This window comes from Dama dama, chromosome 18, assembly GCF_033118175.1.
Source record: "Dama dama isolate Ldn47 chromosome 18, ASM3311817v1, whole genome shotgun sequence".
NCBI classification, from domain to species: Eukaryota; Metazoa; Chordata; class Mammalia; order Artiodactyla; family Cervidae; genus Dama; species Dama dama.
The window spans coordinates 8,949,461-8,969,071 of NC_083698.1; the positions used below are offsets into that span (position 1 = coordinate 8,949,461).

The 19,611-nt window shown below is 35.8% G+C and overlaps 1 protein-coding gene across 1 annotated transcript; it reads right to left on the reverse strand.

Annotated features, from left to right (window-relative positions):
* Positions 1-837: 837 nt before the first annotated feature.
* LRRD1 (leucine rich repeats and death domain containing 1) lies at positions 838-16,655 on the reverse strand. Its single transcript, XM_061166291.1, has 5 exons — positions 14,709-16,655; positions 10,433-10,631; positions 3,940-4,101; positions 1,720-1,837; positions 838-1,077 (listed from the first exon to the last, which is right to left on the reverse strand). Exons 1-5 carry the CDS (start codon positions 16,653-16,655, stop codon positions 891-893), a joined length of 2,613 nt encoding a protein of 870 aa, XP_061022274.1. The 3' UTR covers positions 838-890.
* Positions 16,656-19,611: the final 2,956 nt, after the last annotated feature.

Consider the following 19,611-nt stretch of genomic DNA (forward strand, 5'->3'; position numbering starts at 1 on the left):
TATAAAGTAACCTTCTTTTTAAAAGATACACTTTGTGATGTGAGACCAAATTAAACACAGTACTTAAACACAGTGCACAGTACAGCATTTTGGATTTAAACACTTTGTTGTTTTTTCAGAAGTGCAACATGAAATACTAGTTCTCAACTACAGCACCGGTCTCTTAAGTCCTTCTCTATTTTTAAACTTTTCCCATAGTAATAAGAGTGCCTAAGGATTTATATTCGCTAAAAAAGCTGAGCGCTGAAGAATTGATGCTTTTGAACTATGGTGTTGGAGAAGACTCTTGAGAGTCCCTTGGACTGCAAGGAGATCTAGCCAGTCCATCCTAAAGGAAATTAGTCCTGAATATTCATTGGAAGGACTGATGCTGAAGTTGAAACTCCAATATTTTGGCCACATGACGTGAAGAACTGACTCATTTGAAAAGACTCTGATGCTGGGAAAGATTGAAGGCGGGAGGAGAAGGGGACAACAGAGGATGAGATAGTTGGATGGCATTACCAACTTGATGGACATGAGTTTGAGTAAGCTCGGGGAGCAGGTGATGGACAGGGAAGCCTGGCGTGCTGCAGTCCATGTGGTTGCAAAGAGTCAGACCCGACTGAGCAACTGAACTTAACTGAACTGAAGAATAGCTGTCTTTGTATCTCTGAAGGGAGGGTAGAGAGACAACAGAACTAATACACCAAAAGAAAAAAAAAAAAAAAAAAGAACTAATACACAAAATAGTGTCTGTAATATTTTATTATGATGACACTAGAGTGGTAGCCAAAATTTATCATCTCTTAGGAATTCATAAAAAGAGACATGACGTGCATTTCTCTTCTATCCAGTTTCAATTATGTAAGTGCATCCTATGTTCTCATTTCTTATTCCAGATACACTGTTCAGAATTTAATTGCACATGAGAAAAGTTTTAAAGCTGTTATTTTGTCCATAATCTCGTATGCTCCTATCATGGTTAGCGCCCGAGTTAGCTGATCTCTTAGAGCAGCAGTGGTTACTGACAAGTTGTTCTTTTCCGTTTTCCACTTATCAAGTACTTGGTGGACTCTCTCACCTAATGAAACAGTGCTGAAAAGATTTTAAATAATAACTCTTTTAATTATCAGTTAGGAACATTGTTTTAAACTGTATCAATACTGTATATCTAGATTTTCAACCTAGTTTACCAGAGTGATTAAATTAACCGGTGAAGACAGTTTATATAAAAGTTTAGCACAGAGTCTGACACATACACAGTAAGTGAATGTCAGTCCTATGCCAGCCCTTGTTGCCTTGTACAAAACTGACAATTCAATTAACATTTGATTCTAAGAGAGGTTTACTCAAGACCTCAATATAATTGTGGCCTATTTACTGTAGACAGTGCATCACTGCTCCTGCACTACACGCTTTGTAACTTGACTTCATGACAGCTCACTTAGGTAAATCTGTTTATTTTACTAGTCGAAAATTGAGGCATACAAAAGTCAGAGGACTTATCCAGGGTCACAGAACTAGCTGGGATTTAGAGCCAACCATTCTATCCTCAGAGTACTTGCTCTTAAACTACTGTAACCATATGGATCTCAAACATACAGTAAACTAAAATCAGTCTTTTATAACAAATTAGAGTTCATGTTCATATGAATGTTTCAGAAGCATGTAATATCAATATGATATAAACCAGAAAATTAGAATAGGCCTATACTACATGTTATCATTTATACATACCTCAATGCAGACTTATCACTTTCTGAGATTGTCAGGTTTAATTTTTGACACAAAAATTGAAAATTTGTTTCAGTAATATTCTTGGCAACTATCTTGAAGATCTTCGCTAAGATTTTCTCTACATTGGAACAGAAAAGAAAATTTAGGCCATCTGTTTTGAAAAACATACTCTATTTTGAGTTAATATTATAGCTAGATTTTTTACTTCTGTGCTCTTATACAATGTATATATCAAACAAAATTGAAAAATAAAGTACAAATATACTAACTGAAATTTGAGAAGATAACAAAATATAAATTTGAACTACTCAATTCTCAATTCTAATTAACCCTAAACATAAATAACATAAATGTCAATTTCACATAAAATGTCTGTTTAAAAGAATATCATAAGCAACTTCAAAGTGATCATTAAACCCTTTAATTCTTTCAGGATTTGAAACGAATTTAACTCCTTCCTTCAGTTCTAGCTTTTTAATATGCTTCTTTGGGTATTATCCTGAGAAACCAAGTTTAAAACTACTATAAATATGGTGCACACACACATATATATATATATGCTTGTTTTATATTCACATCATTTATTTAATGACTGTTGGCTTAGACATAGAGTGTTTTTAGTTTTTAAAAAGCTATAAGCTAATATGAACTAGATCCATCTTTCTGTTAACCAAGGTAATTTGAGAATTTTAAAAAACTAGAGATCTGCCACCCCTCTATAATCATCTCAAATATATTCAGTGCTGTTTTAAAATATTTATCCATACCATTAATCACTCAGGCTAGATTGTATGTTAATGATATAATTGAAAATCCAGTCTCCTAAGTGAAATTTTAAGGAAGAGACCCCATGTTCCTTGTTAATTGCAGAATAAATATATCTCCCATGATGACTTCCTCTTCAGTCTCTGTGGTGCCTAGCTTGCAGTATGAAGGCCCCATGGGGAATAAAGAAAGGAGATAAATGACTTGAATTCTCTTGTTTTTGCTGACTTTGATTTACTGTCATTGCCAGTTGAACTTTCCCTACAGAGGCTAGAACCACATGAACCTTCTATCCTCAGGAACTTGAGTAACAGAATGTTAACAAGAAAGTTCAGTTATGTAACTTTACAGCCCTTCTCTAAAGTACTGTAACCTAGCAATAATACAGATCCTTAGAAAGGCCTTCAACCTTTGTTTTACAAAAGTAAACTTACCATTAAATTTCCCCTTTTATAATAGCAGAACCAACTTGCATAGCAAGTTAGAGAAAACAACTACTGTGACTTTTTATTGCTTAGGTTCCTTCCATCAATGAGGCCTTCTTGCAAAATCTTCAGAAAGGTAACCATACATATTGTGGCTTACAGAGGACTGTAACCATATCTTTTTAGTGACCATCTCAACAGATTAAAGGATTATGATGATATAAGCCTCTTGATTACACAGACAGGGTACATAATAGATTTGGGGGGATAGTTGTATATATTCTCTTTCCCCAAATCTGGATCATTAAATTGATTTAATACTTTAAAACTGCATTAAATTGGAGGACAAAAATCTGGGTCTATTCTGAGGATTGACAGTGAGCGGCAAACTCAGAGTCCCAGGAAAAACCTTAGATGTTGGGAACCCAAACCCAGGGAAAGAATGAGACAGTGCAACTTCCATCCAAAGGCTTGAAGAAACCAGTCTCCATCTGGTGAAAGGGCATTTAAAGAAAATAGACCCGCTCTCTGAAGTAATCAGAGGAGTACTTAAGAACAGCAGGAATGAAGATTGCCTAAGGATTGCAGACAGGTGATCGTAATGGGCCAAGAACTGACGGGCATCAGTGTAAACCTGATCTGTGAACTTCCTTCAAGGCCAAATATGACTTTTGGAACAACTGTATATGGTGATATAGTCCAGAACTGATAAAAATTTCAATAGGTAGATTCTCTGAGTCTGGCCACAATCATGATGGCCACAACCTCTTGAAGAGCATCAAGGCTAATAGATGGGAAGCAACTCATCTGTGACTTAAATTTACCTGTTTTTCAATGGTTCAAATTGTAAAGACCTGCATTAAATAATCTGAATTATCAAAATAAACTCCTAGCCTTCAGAAAAGGGAAGATGATAAATACTTTAATGTCCCTGCCAGATTGAAAACCTCTTATTAAAGCAAATTATTTGTTAATATACTCATACCAGAAAATGACTTGTAAGCTAGCTAGTCACTCACTCATCACCTACCATCTCTTTCATCTGCCCTCTGTAGATAGCGTGCAATAGTATACAATTGTTTTCCTTTACAGATTTCCATTGGCGGTCTCAGCAAAGGGTTATCATCAAAATTTATCTCCTTCAGTGAAAAAAGGTTGTAGATACCACTAGGCAGAACTGAAAGATTATTTCCTAGCAGGAAAAAAAAAAAGAATTATATCCTTTTGTAAAGGAAAACTATGGAGACAAGTAACCATGTCAAGGACAGGGAGGTCTGGCATGCTGCAGTCCATGGGGTCACGAAGAGTCGGACACCACATGGCGACTGAACAGCAACGATGAAAGGACGTCTACTGTGTCTCACTGACGCAGTGCCGGAGGAGCCTCACGGTGCTGGCAAATCTTAAGTTCTTACTGTTGTCCACTTGCTAGGAGTGAAAAGGAGGACGTACAGAAGCAGAGCAAGGATTCTTTTTTCTCATCGAGAATGACAAGATAAGATAGGAGGCTTCCCTCTTGCAATACCAGAATGGCCTTTACAGAGTAAGTGTGATGGTACTTTTGTTTGGTAATTTTTTTAAATAAACTCTTTGTTTTCAGGAATTTCAGGTTTACAGAAAAGCTGCAGAAATTGTATGGAGCTCCTGAATACTTCTCATCTAGTTTTAGTTTTCCCTGAGGTTATCATCTCACATTATCATGTTACTTTTTTTTTTGGCACATCATGCAGTGTGCAGGATCTTCAACCAGGAATTGAACCTGTGCCCTCTACAGTAGAAGCACAGATTATTAACCACTGGATTACCACGAAGTCCCCTATGTTACATTTTAAAATCCAAGAAGCTAACACTGACACAGTACTATTAAATAAGCTTTGGATGCTTTTGAATTTCATTATATTTCCATCAATGCCCTTTTTCTGCTCCAGTATCTATTCCAGGATAGCACACCGCATACAGGTATGTCTTCCAGTCGGTGAGAATTCCTCAGCCTGTCCTTGTTTCTCAAGATCTTAAAGGTTTTGTATAGAACTGGTTAGGGTTTTGAAGTATATTTCTTAATATGAGTTTATCTGATATATTTTTTCAGAAATAGACTGGGGTTATGGGTTTTTGGAAAGAACGCCACAGAGATTGAGTGCTCTCTTCACCTGAGGGGTACCTGACATCCACAAGCCGTCACTGGCATGTTAACCTTGATCCCTTGGCTAAAATGGGATCTGCCAGGTTTCTGCAATGTAATGTTTTGATTTTCTCCTTTCCATACTTTTTCTTTAGAACTGGGTTATAAAGTCTAGTCCATCCTCAAAGAGTGGAGGGTAAGTTCCACTTCCTTAAATGTAATTTTTTCAAAACCACCTTAATCTATTGATAATATAAACTTGACATAAAAAGTAAAACTGTGATTACTGACAAAGAATTTGTAATCATTTCAAGAGGAACTGGCCTAAAGTTTGCCTTTGTGTTATTTGTGTGTTTTATGGTTATGTTATTTTAGCCAAGAATAAAGGAACCTGGTTCCTTTTAGTGAAGAAAGATTTTAGAAACCAAGATCTGGGCACTAGGTTGCGTATTGTTTCTTGGAGTATGTGCTGCTTCTGACTTATGTATATTCTCTCTTCCTGATATTACTAGCTCTGGGGAAAACTAGTTACCATGTCATAAGGGGGCTGACATGGCAGGGAACTCAATTCTGTTGCAAGCAGCCACAGAAATAAGTTTTGAAGCAAATCTGCTAGCCTTAATCAAGCCTGTCTGTAGTACCAACCAACAGGTTGGCTGTCATCTCACACAAGATTCTGAGACAGAGCAAGTCAACTAAACGCCTCCTGGGTTCCTGACCCTCAGAAACTGTGCGAAATAAATATTTTATTAATTTGAGAAGCTAAATTTTGTGGAAATTTGTCACACAGCAACAGATAACCGATATAACAGCTACCAGCTGAAAGTACTAAACTGAGATCTAAGGAGCTGCCAACCGCAGGGAAGGAGTTTGCATTTTTAGTCCAGCAACTTAAGTGCCTGATGAAGCAACAAGAGCAACCAGAACAAATATCAACTTTCTTTGGAGAGAGAGAGAATTGATGATAGACTTCAGGATTCAAAACAGAGAAACAAGAAAGTGTGGCTCACTCCCAAGAGAAAAAAACTGACTCAATTGTAGTTAACAATAAAAGAATTTTAAAGCAGCTAATACAATGAAGTTTAAGAATATAAAGAAAGATAGTCTCAAATGAATGAAAAAAAGAGAAATCTTGGAGGAGAAATATAAACTACGAAAAGAAAAATGGCAGTTCTAGAACTGAAATATTTAGTATCTGAAATTAAAAATTAATTGGACAGATGTAATAGAATAGAGATCATACACAAGTCAGTAAACTTGAAGGTAAATCAACATGAGATGCTTAAAAGCTGTGTGTGTTACACACACACACTCACAGTTTTAGGGACTTGTAAGACAATATGTAAAGGTAACTGGAATCTTACCAAGAGAAGAGAGAAAATGAAGCAGAAAAAATTTTGAAGAAATAGGTTAAAAATCCCCAACTTAGTAAAATATCCAGACCAGAAGCAGCAAAATCCAAGCAGTATAAATAAACATGAAAACCACACCTAGAACGAATGTCACAGAAAGTTCAGAGTAATCCTCTCAAAAAATCAGGTCCTCCACTTCAATCAATCAAAAGTTGGAAAGCAATGATAGAATCAGCTTTTTCAGAATTCTGGCATTTACTCCAGAATTTTACAGTTAGTAGGATACTGCTCACGGAAGAAAAAGGCAGAAGAATTTTGGTAAGAGAGCACTTTGACTTTTTCACTCATCTCCCTACCACTCTCCATTTCCCAGGCAGCAGCAGTCAAAGAGCGGGCTGGGGCAGCCTGCATTCCTGGTACAGCGTGCTGGTATCAGAAAGCCAACATAGACTTTGTTCTTTTGATACTGTGGTTTTGCATTCTGACCTGTCTGCTGATTTCCTGATGGACTGGCACAGAGAATGACCTTTGTTTTGCTCCCCCGGCTCAGACAGTTGTTGTCCCGTGTAAAGACATACACTGTCTCCCCGTCCCCCACAGGGGAGGGGGGCAAAGAACAGCAGACAAAGCAGCAAACAAATTCAAAAGCCAAGGAAGGAGAAGGCTGAGGAGGAAGTTTCTTGGGGGAATTAGGGCTCAGAAGAGCCACAGTATATTCTGGGGAAAATGGAATGCAATAAGCACATTCAGAACTGGACACATGCCCAGAAGAAAACTGAGAGAATCCTAGGCTTGCACCTGAGGTGGATTTTTGGGCTTCACACAATCAGGAAAAGACCAAGACAGAGTCTTAGGTGGCCTGGCTTAGTGTTAAAGTGCCCCAGCTTAGAGATAAACTGCAAAGACTGGGAAAGTAGTATTTTCTTTTATGGCTCTGGGTATTGAAGGACAGAAGAAGAAATCCATGCAAATACTAACCAAAGAGCTGGGGTGGTTTTAGTAATATCAGATAACAAAGACTTTGAGTCAGTAACTGTTATAAAAGACAAAGGACAGTATATATTGATAAGAGGATCATTACATCAAGAAGATATAACAATTAGAAGTATGTACAAACCAAACAACAGAGCCCCAAAACATACTGGGCAAATACTGATAGGATTGAAGGGAAAATCTGGTGGTTTTACAATAATAAATGGAAGCTTTAATACCTCACTTTCAGTAACAGATAGAACATTTAGACAAAAAGTCATTTAGGGGACTTGAACAGCACTATAAAGCAATTAAACCCAATAGATATACATATAACATTCCAACAGCAGAATACACGTTTTTCTCAAGTACACATAGAATATTCTCCATGATAGACTATATATTAAGGCGCAAAACAAATCTCATTAAGATTGATTCAAAAAAAGCCATACAGTATATCTTTTCTGACCACAGTGGCATGACACTACCAAAAATAATGGAAGGAAAACTGAAAACTTTACTAATTTAAGCAGCATGCCAAATTTAAGCTACCACTGTGTCAAAGGTGGAATCAAAAAGGAAATTATAAAATGCAAAGATAAAATGAAAACACAATAACCAAAAATTATAGATGCAGCAGAAGTAGTGCTGAAGATGAAATCTATAGCTGAAAATAACAACACTAAAAAAGAATATCAGTGTAATTACTTTATATATAAATTAACTAGAAAAATATAAGTAAATTAACCCAGAACTATCAGGAAGAGGAGGAAATAAAGATTGCAAGCATGTTCAGTCAATCAGTCGTGTCCGACTCTTTGCAACCCCATGGACTGTAGCCCCGCAGGCTCCTCTGTCCGTGGAATTTTCCAGGCAAAAAGACTGAAGTGGGTTACTATTTCCCACTCCAGGGGATCTTCCTGACCCAGAGATTGAACCCACGTCTCCTGCATCTCCTGTATTTTCAAGTGGATTCTTTACCACTGAGCCACTTGGGAATTTTTAGAGCAGATATAAATGAAATAGAGAATCAATAGAATCAACAAAACCAAAAGATGGTTCTTTGAAAAGATCAACAAAATTGATAAACCTTTAGTTCAATGGACTAAGGAAAAAGAAGGATTCAAATTACTAAAATCAGAAATGAAAGTGGAAACATTACTACTGATTCTACAGAAGTAAAAGATTGTAGACTACTATGACCATTATTATACCAGCAAACTGGATAATCTAGAGGAAATGTACAAATACCGAGAAACACAAAATCTGCCAAGACTAAATCATGGAGAAAGACGGAAAATCTGAATAGATCTATGGCTATAAAGAAGACAGAAGCAGTAATCAAATATCCTCCAACAAAGAAGAACCCTACACCTTGTGGCTTCACTGGTGAATTCTACCAAATATTTAAAGAACATCTAATGCCAGTCCTCAAACTCTTTCAAAAAATTGAAGAGGACCGAACACTTCATAACTCATTTCATGAAGCTGCCATTACCCTGATACCAAAGCCAGAAAAAGACACTTTAGGAAATGAAAACTACAGATCAATATCCTTTTTGCACAAATCCTCAACAAAATAAGAGCAAATGAAATCTAGCAAAATATTAAAAGGATTATACACCATTGTGAGGTGGGATTTATCTTGAAATGCAAGGATGGTACGATATAAGAAAATCAATCAGTGATGTTAAGAGAAAAAAGAATAAAAGCTCATGATTCTCTCAATGATACAGAAAAGTCATTTGACAAAATTCAATACCATTTTGTTATTAAAAACAATCATATTTGTGTGTTTTTCTAATAACAGTCCTTCAAAATACATGAATAAAATTGATAACTAAAGCAAAAATCATACAAATTCCACAGTCCTACCTGTAGATTTTAATGCCTCTCCAAAGCAACTAATACAAGACAGTATACCAATGAAGACAGAATATTCCGACAAGATTATCAACCAGTACTTATATGATATTTATAAAACACTGTACCTAACACTTGCAGAATAAACTTTTTTAGAGTATGTGGTATGATTATCAAGGACAGAAAAAATGGGTAGAAAAAAGATATACACCAATTTCAGTACAGTGGTTACTTCTAGTTTGGTTATTGTTGTTTAGTTGCTTAGTTATGTGTGACTCTGCAACCGCATGGATGGTAGTCTGCCAGCCTCCTCTGTCCATGGGATTTCCCAGGCAAGAATACTGGAGTGGGTTGCCATTTCTTTCTCCAGGGGATCTTTCCCACCCAGGGATCAAACCTGCGCCTCCTGCATTGTCAGTGGATTCTTTACCAGTGAGCCACCTGCCCCTACTTCCAGTCTTGGGGAGAAGTACAAAAGAAGTTTCGATTCTGTTTTATTTCTTAACAGTCAAAAATACCTCAAGTATACATGTATCCCCTCCTATGGCTGATTCATGTTGAGGTTTGACAGAAAACAACAAAGTTCTGTAAAGCAATTATCCTTCAATAAATATTTAATTTAAAAAAAAAGAATGAAAAAAACTCAAGAAAATGATTCCTTATACCTGAGAGTAAGCACATAAGTGGTTTTTTCTGTAAGCCTGAAATACTTTATAATAAAATTTAAGAAAAATACTAGTCTAGCTTTGAGAATTCTGATATTTTTAGAATGACTTACTTTTGTTGTTGTAATTGAAGTGATTTACTTTGTAAAAGACTGTAAGATATTAGATTACTATAGGGTGTAGGAGTGGGCTCAGGGTAGCCAGCAGGAAAGGAAAATAGAGAAAATGCTGACCTAAGGTTGTGTGTGGAGACGGAGGGAGGTCAGGTACACAAAGGGAAGAAATACTGAATGATTAGGTATAGGCAGAGAAGACAGTAGAAATGAAAATATGTTCAAGTTCCCCAGCTAGATCATAACCTCTTTCAGGGAAGGAACTGGACTTTAGGCTTTGCTCTCATTTTCTGTATGTGCAATAGCCATTTCCTTCCAATGGGCACTTAATACATGGTGTTGAGTGTTTGCCATTCTGTCTTGTCAGCAAAATTTGCAACCTAGAAACTAAAACTCAACTTATTAATAATGCTTATTGATTACACTTGACACTCACCACTCAAGTTTAGCCGCTGGAGAGCATTTAAAGACAGAAAAGATGGCGGCAGATATGTTATTTGATTGTTGTCTGCATTTAGACTAACCAGACTCCTCAGTTCCCCTATATTTGTTGGCATCTCTCTGATTGCATTATTTGAAATATCAAGTCCTTTAAGTTTGGTCATATTAGACAGCTCTTCTGGAAGTCTTGTTAGCTGTAACAAAGGTTAAACAATTATATTTTTAACAAATATTTCTATGGTGAAAACTTTTTTCTGAAATAAAAGTGAAGGAGAGATTATTTTTTTTGTTCCAAAAAAGGAGATATTTTCACTATGTCACAAAGTCTTTGTGATTCCCTTCCTTAATAAAACGCACAACAAGTTGTGTAACATCCACATATCTCCCCAGTCTGACCGATGCTACCTATTCAACCCTGTGGCTTACTAACTACTTTTTTCTCTCTCCCAATGCTTGATGTTCAGTCCCACCTTATCCCTTCTGTCCCTAAAGCTTACCTAGCTTTGATTTATTCTCCCTGAAGTCTTTCTAAACGATTCTCTTCCATATTTGATCTCTTTGCTCCTACTCTCATCAACATAGCTTTTTATTAATCCCTTGTGTATTCTCCTTGGATTTTTAAATGACATATAGTTTTTGTATGCATGTTCCCAATCGATACATTTGAGTAAGTGCTCATTAATTCCTTTGTAATAGACACACACAGTTTGGCAATGTAGCTTCCAGTGAAAATTCCTAGTACAAAAAGGATTGCAAAGTAACAGGAATTAAGATGCTCTGCTGAGGCAAAGAAGAAATATGCATCTTCAGAAAAAATAAGGTCATCACAAGTGGCTTCTGAGATAGAGGAAGTCCTGTGAGTGAAAAGAAGTGTTTTGAATATATGGGCCCCTCAAAAATAATCAGACAACAAGGTAAATACTACATATCGAGCTCAGTGTCCTTCCATGTATAAAAGAAGCATAATAGATGATCCTAACTTTAGGGAGATTAAAATTCAGTTTGGGAAAAAAATGCATGCGTGCATGCTCAGTCACTTCAGTTGTGTCCGACTCTTTGCAACCCTGTGGACTGTAGCCTGATAGGCTACTCTGTCCATGGGATTCTCCAGGCTAGAATACTGGGGTGGGTTGCCATGCCCTCCTCCAGAGGATCTTCCTGACCTAGGGACCAAACCCGCATCTCTTCTCCTCCATTGGCAGGTGGGTTCTTTATCACTAGCGCCACCTGGGAAGCCCAAAATATACACATATGAAACAATCAGAAATCAGCAATAATCAATAAGTAATTCAGTGCCAAAATAATGTTAACATAATGTTAACAGGAATATATATACAGAGAATTTAGGGAATGTAGATCAGCATAAACGAGAGAACAAAAAAGAAGTTCCATGTAGTTTCAGGTGGGACTCAAATGGTTTTTTGAGAATGAATAGGATTGTATAGAAGTTACAGGACACTTCAGGCAAGACAAATATCATGCATAAAAATGGCCAGTGAAAAGCTGACAAGTAAAGAGGTGATAGGAAGCAGAAGGAGATATATTTAGAGAAGGAATAGGAACCAACCTCTGGCAAGACTTGAAATCTGGGCCTATTGGGAGGAATCTGATCAACACAAATAGCTAGGTCTACAATTTGACATTCTTTCAAACAAATATTCTTGAACAATTTGCTCAGCATTTCTTAGAGGAAGTGCCTCAGAACTGTGGGGATTGAGAGAGCTACTCTGAAAGGAAAATTCCTGTTGGGCATCCTTCACTCAGCAAAATAAAAGCCCTGTAATTAACCTGATTCCTGTTCTTCAGATGACTGTACAGTGAATATATGCTATTATATAGATTAATCTTTTGAGTATATTACCTTCACCCCAAGAGGGTTATCAAAGTGATCTTTCCAATGATAGAGGATATTCCTTTTGAAAGGAGTTTTGATATATCATTTTTCTCATTTGGTGACCTTCAAATTGATGTTTTAATGACAGGCATTTGGCAACCATCCACCCATCCAAGGAATCTAGATTCCTAAGAATGGCCCTGTGAAATGAAGGCTGATAGTTTTGATGAGTCCTGAGAAAAGGAAGGAGACAGAATCAAAGAGAATAGCAGAAGTTTCCCAGAGTAGTCTAGGCATGAACTGAGCAATGAGCATGGACCAGGATGGAGCCAGTGACATTGGAAAATCAGAGAGGATCCAAGAGCTTTTTCAGAGGAAAAATGAAATTGCTTTGGTGTAAGATTCAGTATGATTGGTGATGGTTCCATGATTTCTAGATTGGCAGGTCTGAAGACAGTTGCATCACAAACAGAAATGGGGAAATTGTGAAGGGAGTTGCATTAGAAAGAAAGGTGGGTTTGATTTTGAAGTTATATTGAGTTTGAGACAGTAGAAGAATAAGAGAACAGAGAATATCCAGCGAATCTGTGGTACTAGTGCACTGATGAAAGATTAGCTCCAGACATGTGGATCTGAGAGTTATGTGCATGCTGAGGTCTAGGAAGCAGTTAATAGCAAAGAGAAAACTAAAGACATAACTTTGTAGATTTCCCTAGTAAGATATAAGAAGAGAAAGGGAGAGGATTATAAATCAGCCAAGGAATTAGTTGACAATTATAGTACAGAACTAAAACATGTCTTTTAGTATAAAAGAAATTTTTAAAATATAACATATTATTATTCATTCCATCTACTTAAGCAAGTATTTTCTGAAGTAGTCTTTCTGGAAAATGTATATATAGCAGATAGGTTTAAAAAATAACTTTGGGAAATGTGGGTTAAATAGAAACAAACCAATCTCTTTGTGCAGGCCACTTGAGAGCTTTTAATGTTTTGAATCCATTGTGATTCTCAAAGAGCCCAGTGCTTATCAAAGCTCATGGGCCTAGTATTTTTTAGTAACAGACTCTGGGAAATCTTGGGCTTCCCTTGTGGCTCAGACGGTAAAGAATTTGCCTGGAATCTTCCGGGAGACCCGGGTTTGATGCCTGGGTCAGGAGGATCCCCTGGAGGAGGAGCTGGCAACCCACTCCAGTATTCTTGCCTGAACAGAGGAGCAAGAATTCCATGGATGGAGGAGCCTGGTGGGCTCTGGTCCATGAGGTTGCAAAGAGTTGGACACATAACACATACACACAAACTAGGAAATCTTGCTGTCCATAATAATCCCTTGTGACTTGTGTGACTTGTGAAAGTCGCTCAGTTGTGTCTGACTCTTTGTGACCTCATGGACTCTACAGTCTATGGAATCCTCCAGGCCAGAACAGTGGAGTGAGTAGCCTTTCCCTTCTCCAGGGGATCTTCCCAACCCAGGGATCAAACCCAGGTCTCCCGCACTGCAGGAGAATTCTTTACCTGCTGAGCCATCAGGGAAGCCCAAGAACACTGGGGTGGGTAGCCTATCCCTTCTCCAGATAATAGTCAAGCCTCTATCACATTAATTTGACTGTGGTGGTCAGATTAAAGATAGCTAGGTAATAGCTGTATCCTTTTCACTTATTTACTGAGATCTTAATATATAAATTAGATCTTAATATATAAATCAAATTCTTTGATTTTTAAAAAATATTTCCATAAAATTCAGTCAGTGTTGAGTAAACTGAAGTGCTGTGAGAACATTTATACCCACTGGTCTAGCAGTTCTTTAGGGGAAATTCCATAGGGAAATAGTAAAATATGAAAAGGGTACATTTATGAAGAAGTTCATCATAGCATTATTTACGATGATGAAAAATGGAAACATCACAGAATGCCTAACAAGAGAGGATTAGTTACACATATCATGCATTGGTTATAAAAATTATTGGGAAGATTATGTTATGGGTAAATTCTTATATGTTAAGTGAAAATAGAAGACTTTAAAATTGAGTATACAATATTTCTACAATTGCTTATAAAATCATATAAATAAGAAAAAGCAAGAGTAAAAGTAAGTTGTATCAATGTATGTCCGTTAGTTGTATTGTGATGGTATGCTTGTGGAATTTATTTTTACTTCTTTTTTGTCAATTTTCCAAATCTTCAATAATGTGTTTATGTTACATTCGTAAGTTAAGTGAAAATAAATCTATAAATTTGTCACCTTTAATTACTTGGCATTTCATTTTAGTGAAATGTTTTCCTGTTAAACTCTTGTGTTGAAAAGTTTATTTGTAAGCCATGTTTGAGGTTAAAAAATAAAATATTTCAGCTAAATTAAACACACACACACTGCAGCTGAGATTTGGATCCCCTCAGCCCTCCCTTCCCCACAAAGCCCAAGCCGTCTGTCTCTTACCTTTCTCCCATTTATCTGGCTTATGTTCAACTCTTCCAGTGACTGAAGATGGCAAAGTTCAATAGGAAAATATATAAACTGATTGTTTGAGATGTTTAATTTCTGGATTCCTCTTAAGTTACAGATCTCTGAAGGTATAGTCTGTATTTGGTTTTCTGAAAGATCAAGTACTCGCAAATTGTCTAAAGTACACACTTCTATGGGGAAAGTTTCCAGCTTATTACAGCATAAAATAAGGACATGGAGTGATACCATGTTGGAAATAGATGGCGGGATTTTCCTTATTTTGTTTTTACCAAGATCCAGGTATTCAAGATTAATAAGAGAACATAAGTGCTCAGAAAATATAAGGAGTTTGTTTTCATTAAATTCTAAATGAAGCAGTTGTTTATTGAAAGATATGTCTACAGGTATTTCTGAAATATAATTTCCATTGAAACTCAAATAATAAAGAGAACCTAAAGCACACAAACCTAGTGGGAAATACATTATTTTATTATAACTCAATTCAACTTTACCTATGTTTTTGCAGTTTTTTATTTCAATGGGAAAATCTGTGATAAAATTTCCTGAAAATTCTAGGCTGAACAGATTATTAAGATGTGAAATATATTCAGGTATTTTCACTAGATAATTTCTGTTTATATGGAGTTTTCTTAAGTTTTTAAGTTTATGGATGTTCTTAGGAAGTTCTGTTAATTTATTATCACTAAGACTAAGGCATTCCAACACTGCACAGTGGGAAATGTTCTCTGGCATGTCTTTCAATAAATTTTTATCAAGTATTAGAATCCTAAGTTCCTTAAAATTCTCAATTTTGTTTGAAATAACTTCCAATTTATTGTCTGTCAGTTGGAGTTCTTTCATTTTGAGCAATAAAAAAATTTCCACAGCCAAAAAGGTAAGTTTATTGTGATCCAGTAAAAGTTTTTCTAAATTTTTCAGCTCCTTAATTTCTTTTGGTAAACTGTTTATTAGGTTTCCAGTAAGATTTAGTGAAATTAACTTGGGAAGGAAGCACAAAGCTTTAGGAAATATTGTTAACTGATTATATTCCAGATTAAGAGCCCTCAAGTTTTTCAAACTAGACAGGGCATCTGGTATATGTCTTAACTTATTTTTAGCCAAATTTAAAATTTCCAAGTTTTTAAGACTTTTCAAGCCAGAAGGAAAATCCTCAATGCAATTGTTATTTAAAAATAGTTTCCTAATATTCCCAAGCTGTGATATTTCTTTAGGTATATGTGATATTTGGTTGTGACTGACATTTAATAGTTTTAAATTATGAAGTAACTGAATTTCAGATGGAAGTGTTGATAGCCCATTTTTTTGTATGGATAGAATTTCAAGTCCTAGCATATCCCTTGAGTCTGCCCCTTTAAAACTTTTGATTTCATTCTCATCTAAATACAGATATTTTACATATTTGACTTTTAAAATGTCCTTAGGGAATTCTTGTAAACCCTTGGCTTTGAGGTTAATTGTAAAGTTATCTGATGGTAAGCCAGATCCTTCCTGATTTTCTTCAGAGAGTTGTGGACTAATTTTTCCTAATGTTTCATGAGGTAGGGAGTCAACAAAAGCCTGATATTCAGTCCTTATCTCAGTTTCTGATAATGATGAACTTTGTGAAACTCCAGTTTTTGACTGCAGGCTGTCATATGTACTAATTGTTTCAGAAAATTGGAGAGTTTTCCTTTGTTCTTCATATTTCTTAGACTTACTTCCAGAGGAGGATGTTGATGTATCATCATGTATAGCTAATGTGTTCTTTCTAGGAAGCGTTTCATAAATTTGGTTGGAAGATGTCTCATCAGAATCTTCCTTTAACAAATTTGATGTTTCTTTAGTAAGTCCAGATTCCTCCATTGACCGTGATCTAGATTCTTTTCTAAATCGACTAATGATATCCTCTAGCTCTTCTGAAGTACGCTTCTTTTCAGACATCTTATTTGTCGGTATATTTTATACCAATACAAGATTGTAACTCAGTTATAATTTTCATGTTTAATTTTTTCCTTTGAACCTACAAAACAAATGTTGATGTTAAGAGATATAATAAAGATGTTAAAGTTACAAAAGAATTTTAATACAATAATTTTTATTCTGTAATGAATTTCATAATCATTAAAAAACATTTATAACTAATTAACTTATATATAATTACTGGCTAAAGACATTTATTGATTGGATGCATTTATCACATGATACTCTTAAAATCACATTAAGATTATAGAAAGGAATAAAAATATCAAAGAAAATGAGAAAGGACACATAAAGGAATGAAAGAACTCAACTGTTTGAAAGACAGGGTGTAGCCAGTGACTCCCTCATGCCCCATGTAGAGAGAGTATCATTCTCATTGTGGGTATGTTTACATATGGTATTCAAGTATCTTGTCCCAACAAATTCAGTGTGTATGACAATTCTCCAGTAGGTGAAAGTAAAATGTCTTAAGGAAGGGGGGATGCTTTCTTTTTTTTTTTTTTTTATTTTATTTTATTATTATTATTATTTTTTTTTGTCATACATTGATATGAATCAGCCATAGATTTACACATATTCCCCATCCCGATCCCCCCTCCCACCTCCCCCTCCACCTGATTCCTCTGGGTCTTCCCAGTGCACCAGGTCCGAGCACTTGTCTCATGCATCCCACCTGGGCTGGTGATCTGTTTCACCATAGATAGTATACAAGCTGTTCTTTAGGGGATGCTTTCAATAAAAGTAAACTAGAGGTAAAACAACCTTTTCAAGGACTAATGCCTGACTTTAAGTCTTTCGTGTAACTCTTGAGGACCTGCACGGCTAGGGAGCAACCTCCTCAAGAGGTATGAATCTGACCCCTGTAGGTCCCTCTTTCAAGTTTATGGGTTTTAACAGCCCAACCTGCATCCCTAGGGGTGGAAGCTGCTTCTTGTATTTATTGTCTCTGTTGCTGCAGCCTCAGCTTTACCATTTCAGTACTCCAATACCTGTCTACACAATTCCCTATATTAACAAATTATTATTATTGTTAATTGAAATATGGTTGATGTATGGTATTGTGTTAGTTTCAGGTGTATAGCAAAGTGACTCAGTAATATTTTTGCAGATTATCTTCCATTGTAGGTTATTACAAGATATTGAATATAGTTCCCTGTGTGATGCAGTAAATCCATGTTGCCTATCTATTTTATGTATGGTACTTTGTATCTGTTAGTCCCATACTCCTCTAATTTATCTCCCTCTACCACCTTTCCCCTTTGGTAACCATAAGTTTCTTTTTTTGATGCCTATGAGCTATTTCTGTTTTGTATATATATTCGTTTGTATTTTTTTCTAGATTCCACATGTAAGTGATACCATATAATACTTGTCTTTATCTGACTTGCTTCTCTAAGAATAATATTCTCTTGGTCCATCATATTTCTGCAAATGGCGATATTTCATTCTTTTTTATGGCTAAGTATTATTCCATCACACACACACACCCCACATCTTCTTAAGGGAGCCATCTGTTGATGAGTTCCATGTCTTGGCTATTGTAAATAGTGCTTCCATGAACATTGGAGTGTATCTTTTTAATTAGAGTTTTCATCTTTTCCAGATACATACCCAGGAGTGGAACTGCTGGATTATGTGGTAGCTATCTTTTAAAGAAACCTCCATACTGTTTTCCATAGTGGCTGCACCAATTTACCTTCCCACCAACCGTGTAGAGGGTTTCCTTTTCTCCACATCACCTCCAGCATTTGTTATTTGTAGACGATGGCCATTCTGACTCATGTGAAGTGCTGCCTCATTGTGGTTTTGACTTGCATTTCTCTAATAATTAGAGATGTTGAGCATTTTTTATGCATCTGTATGTCTTCTCTAAATAAATGTCTATTTAGACTTTTTTTGGTTAGGTGGTTTTCTACAATGTTGAGTTATATGAGCTGTTTGTATATTTTGGATATTAATCCTTTGTTGTATTATTCAAAAATATTTTCTCCCATTCCGTATATTGCCTTTTCATTTTGTTGGTGGTTTCCTGTGCTTTACAAAAGCTCTAAGTTTGATTAGGTCCTGTTTGTTTATTTTTGTTTTTATTTCTTTTGCCTTGGGAGACTGATCTAAGAAAATATTACTATGATTTATGTCAGGATGTCTTGCCCATATTTTGTTCTAGGAGTTTAATGGAATCATGTCTTATATTTAATTCCTTAAGCCATTGTGAGTTTATTTTTGTATGTGGTGTGAGAGAGTGTCCTAATTTCATTGATTTACTTGTAGTTGTCCAGTTTTCCCAACACCACTTGTTAAAAGAGTCTTTTCTCCTTTGTATATTCTTATCTTCTTTGTAGTAAATTAATGAACTATAGATGTGTGTTTGTTCCTGGTCTCTTTATTCTGTTCCATTTATCCATATGTCTGTTTTTGTGTCAGTACTGTGATGTTTTGATTACTTTATATTTGTAGTATAGTCTGAAGTCTTTTTTTTTTTTTTTTTTTAGTCTGAAGTCTTGAAGGGTTATGCCTCCAACTTTGTTCTTTTTCCTCAGGATTGCTTTGGCAATTCTAGGTCTTTTGTGGCTCCATATAGAATTTAGGGTTATTTATTATAGTTTGTAGAAAATGTCATGCATATATTGATAGGGATTGCATTAAATCTGTAGATTGCATTGTATGGCCATTTTAACAGTATTAATTCTTCCAAACCAAGAGCACAGGGTATCTCTTGATTTCTTTGACTCACCTTCAATTTCCTTATCAATGTTTTGTAGTTTTCATTGTATAAATCTGTTCCGTTCTTGGTTAAGTTTATTCCTAGGTATTTCTTAAGTTACTTTTAAACAGGATTTTTTTTTAAACTTTCTGGTATTTCATTGTTAGTGTAAAGAAATGCAACAGATTTATATATATCAATCTTATATTCTGC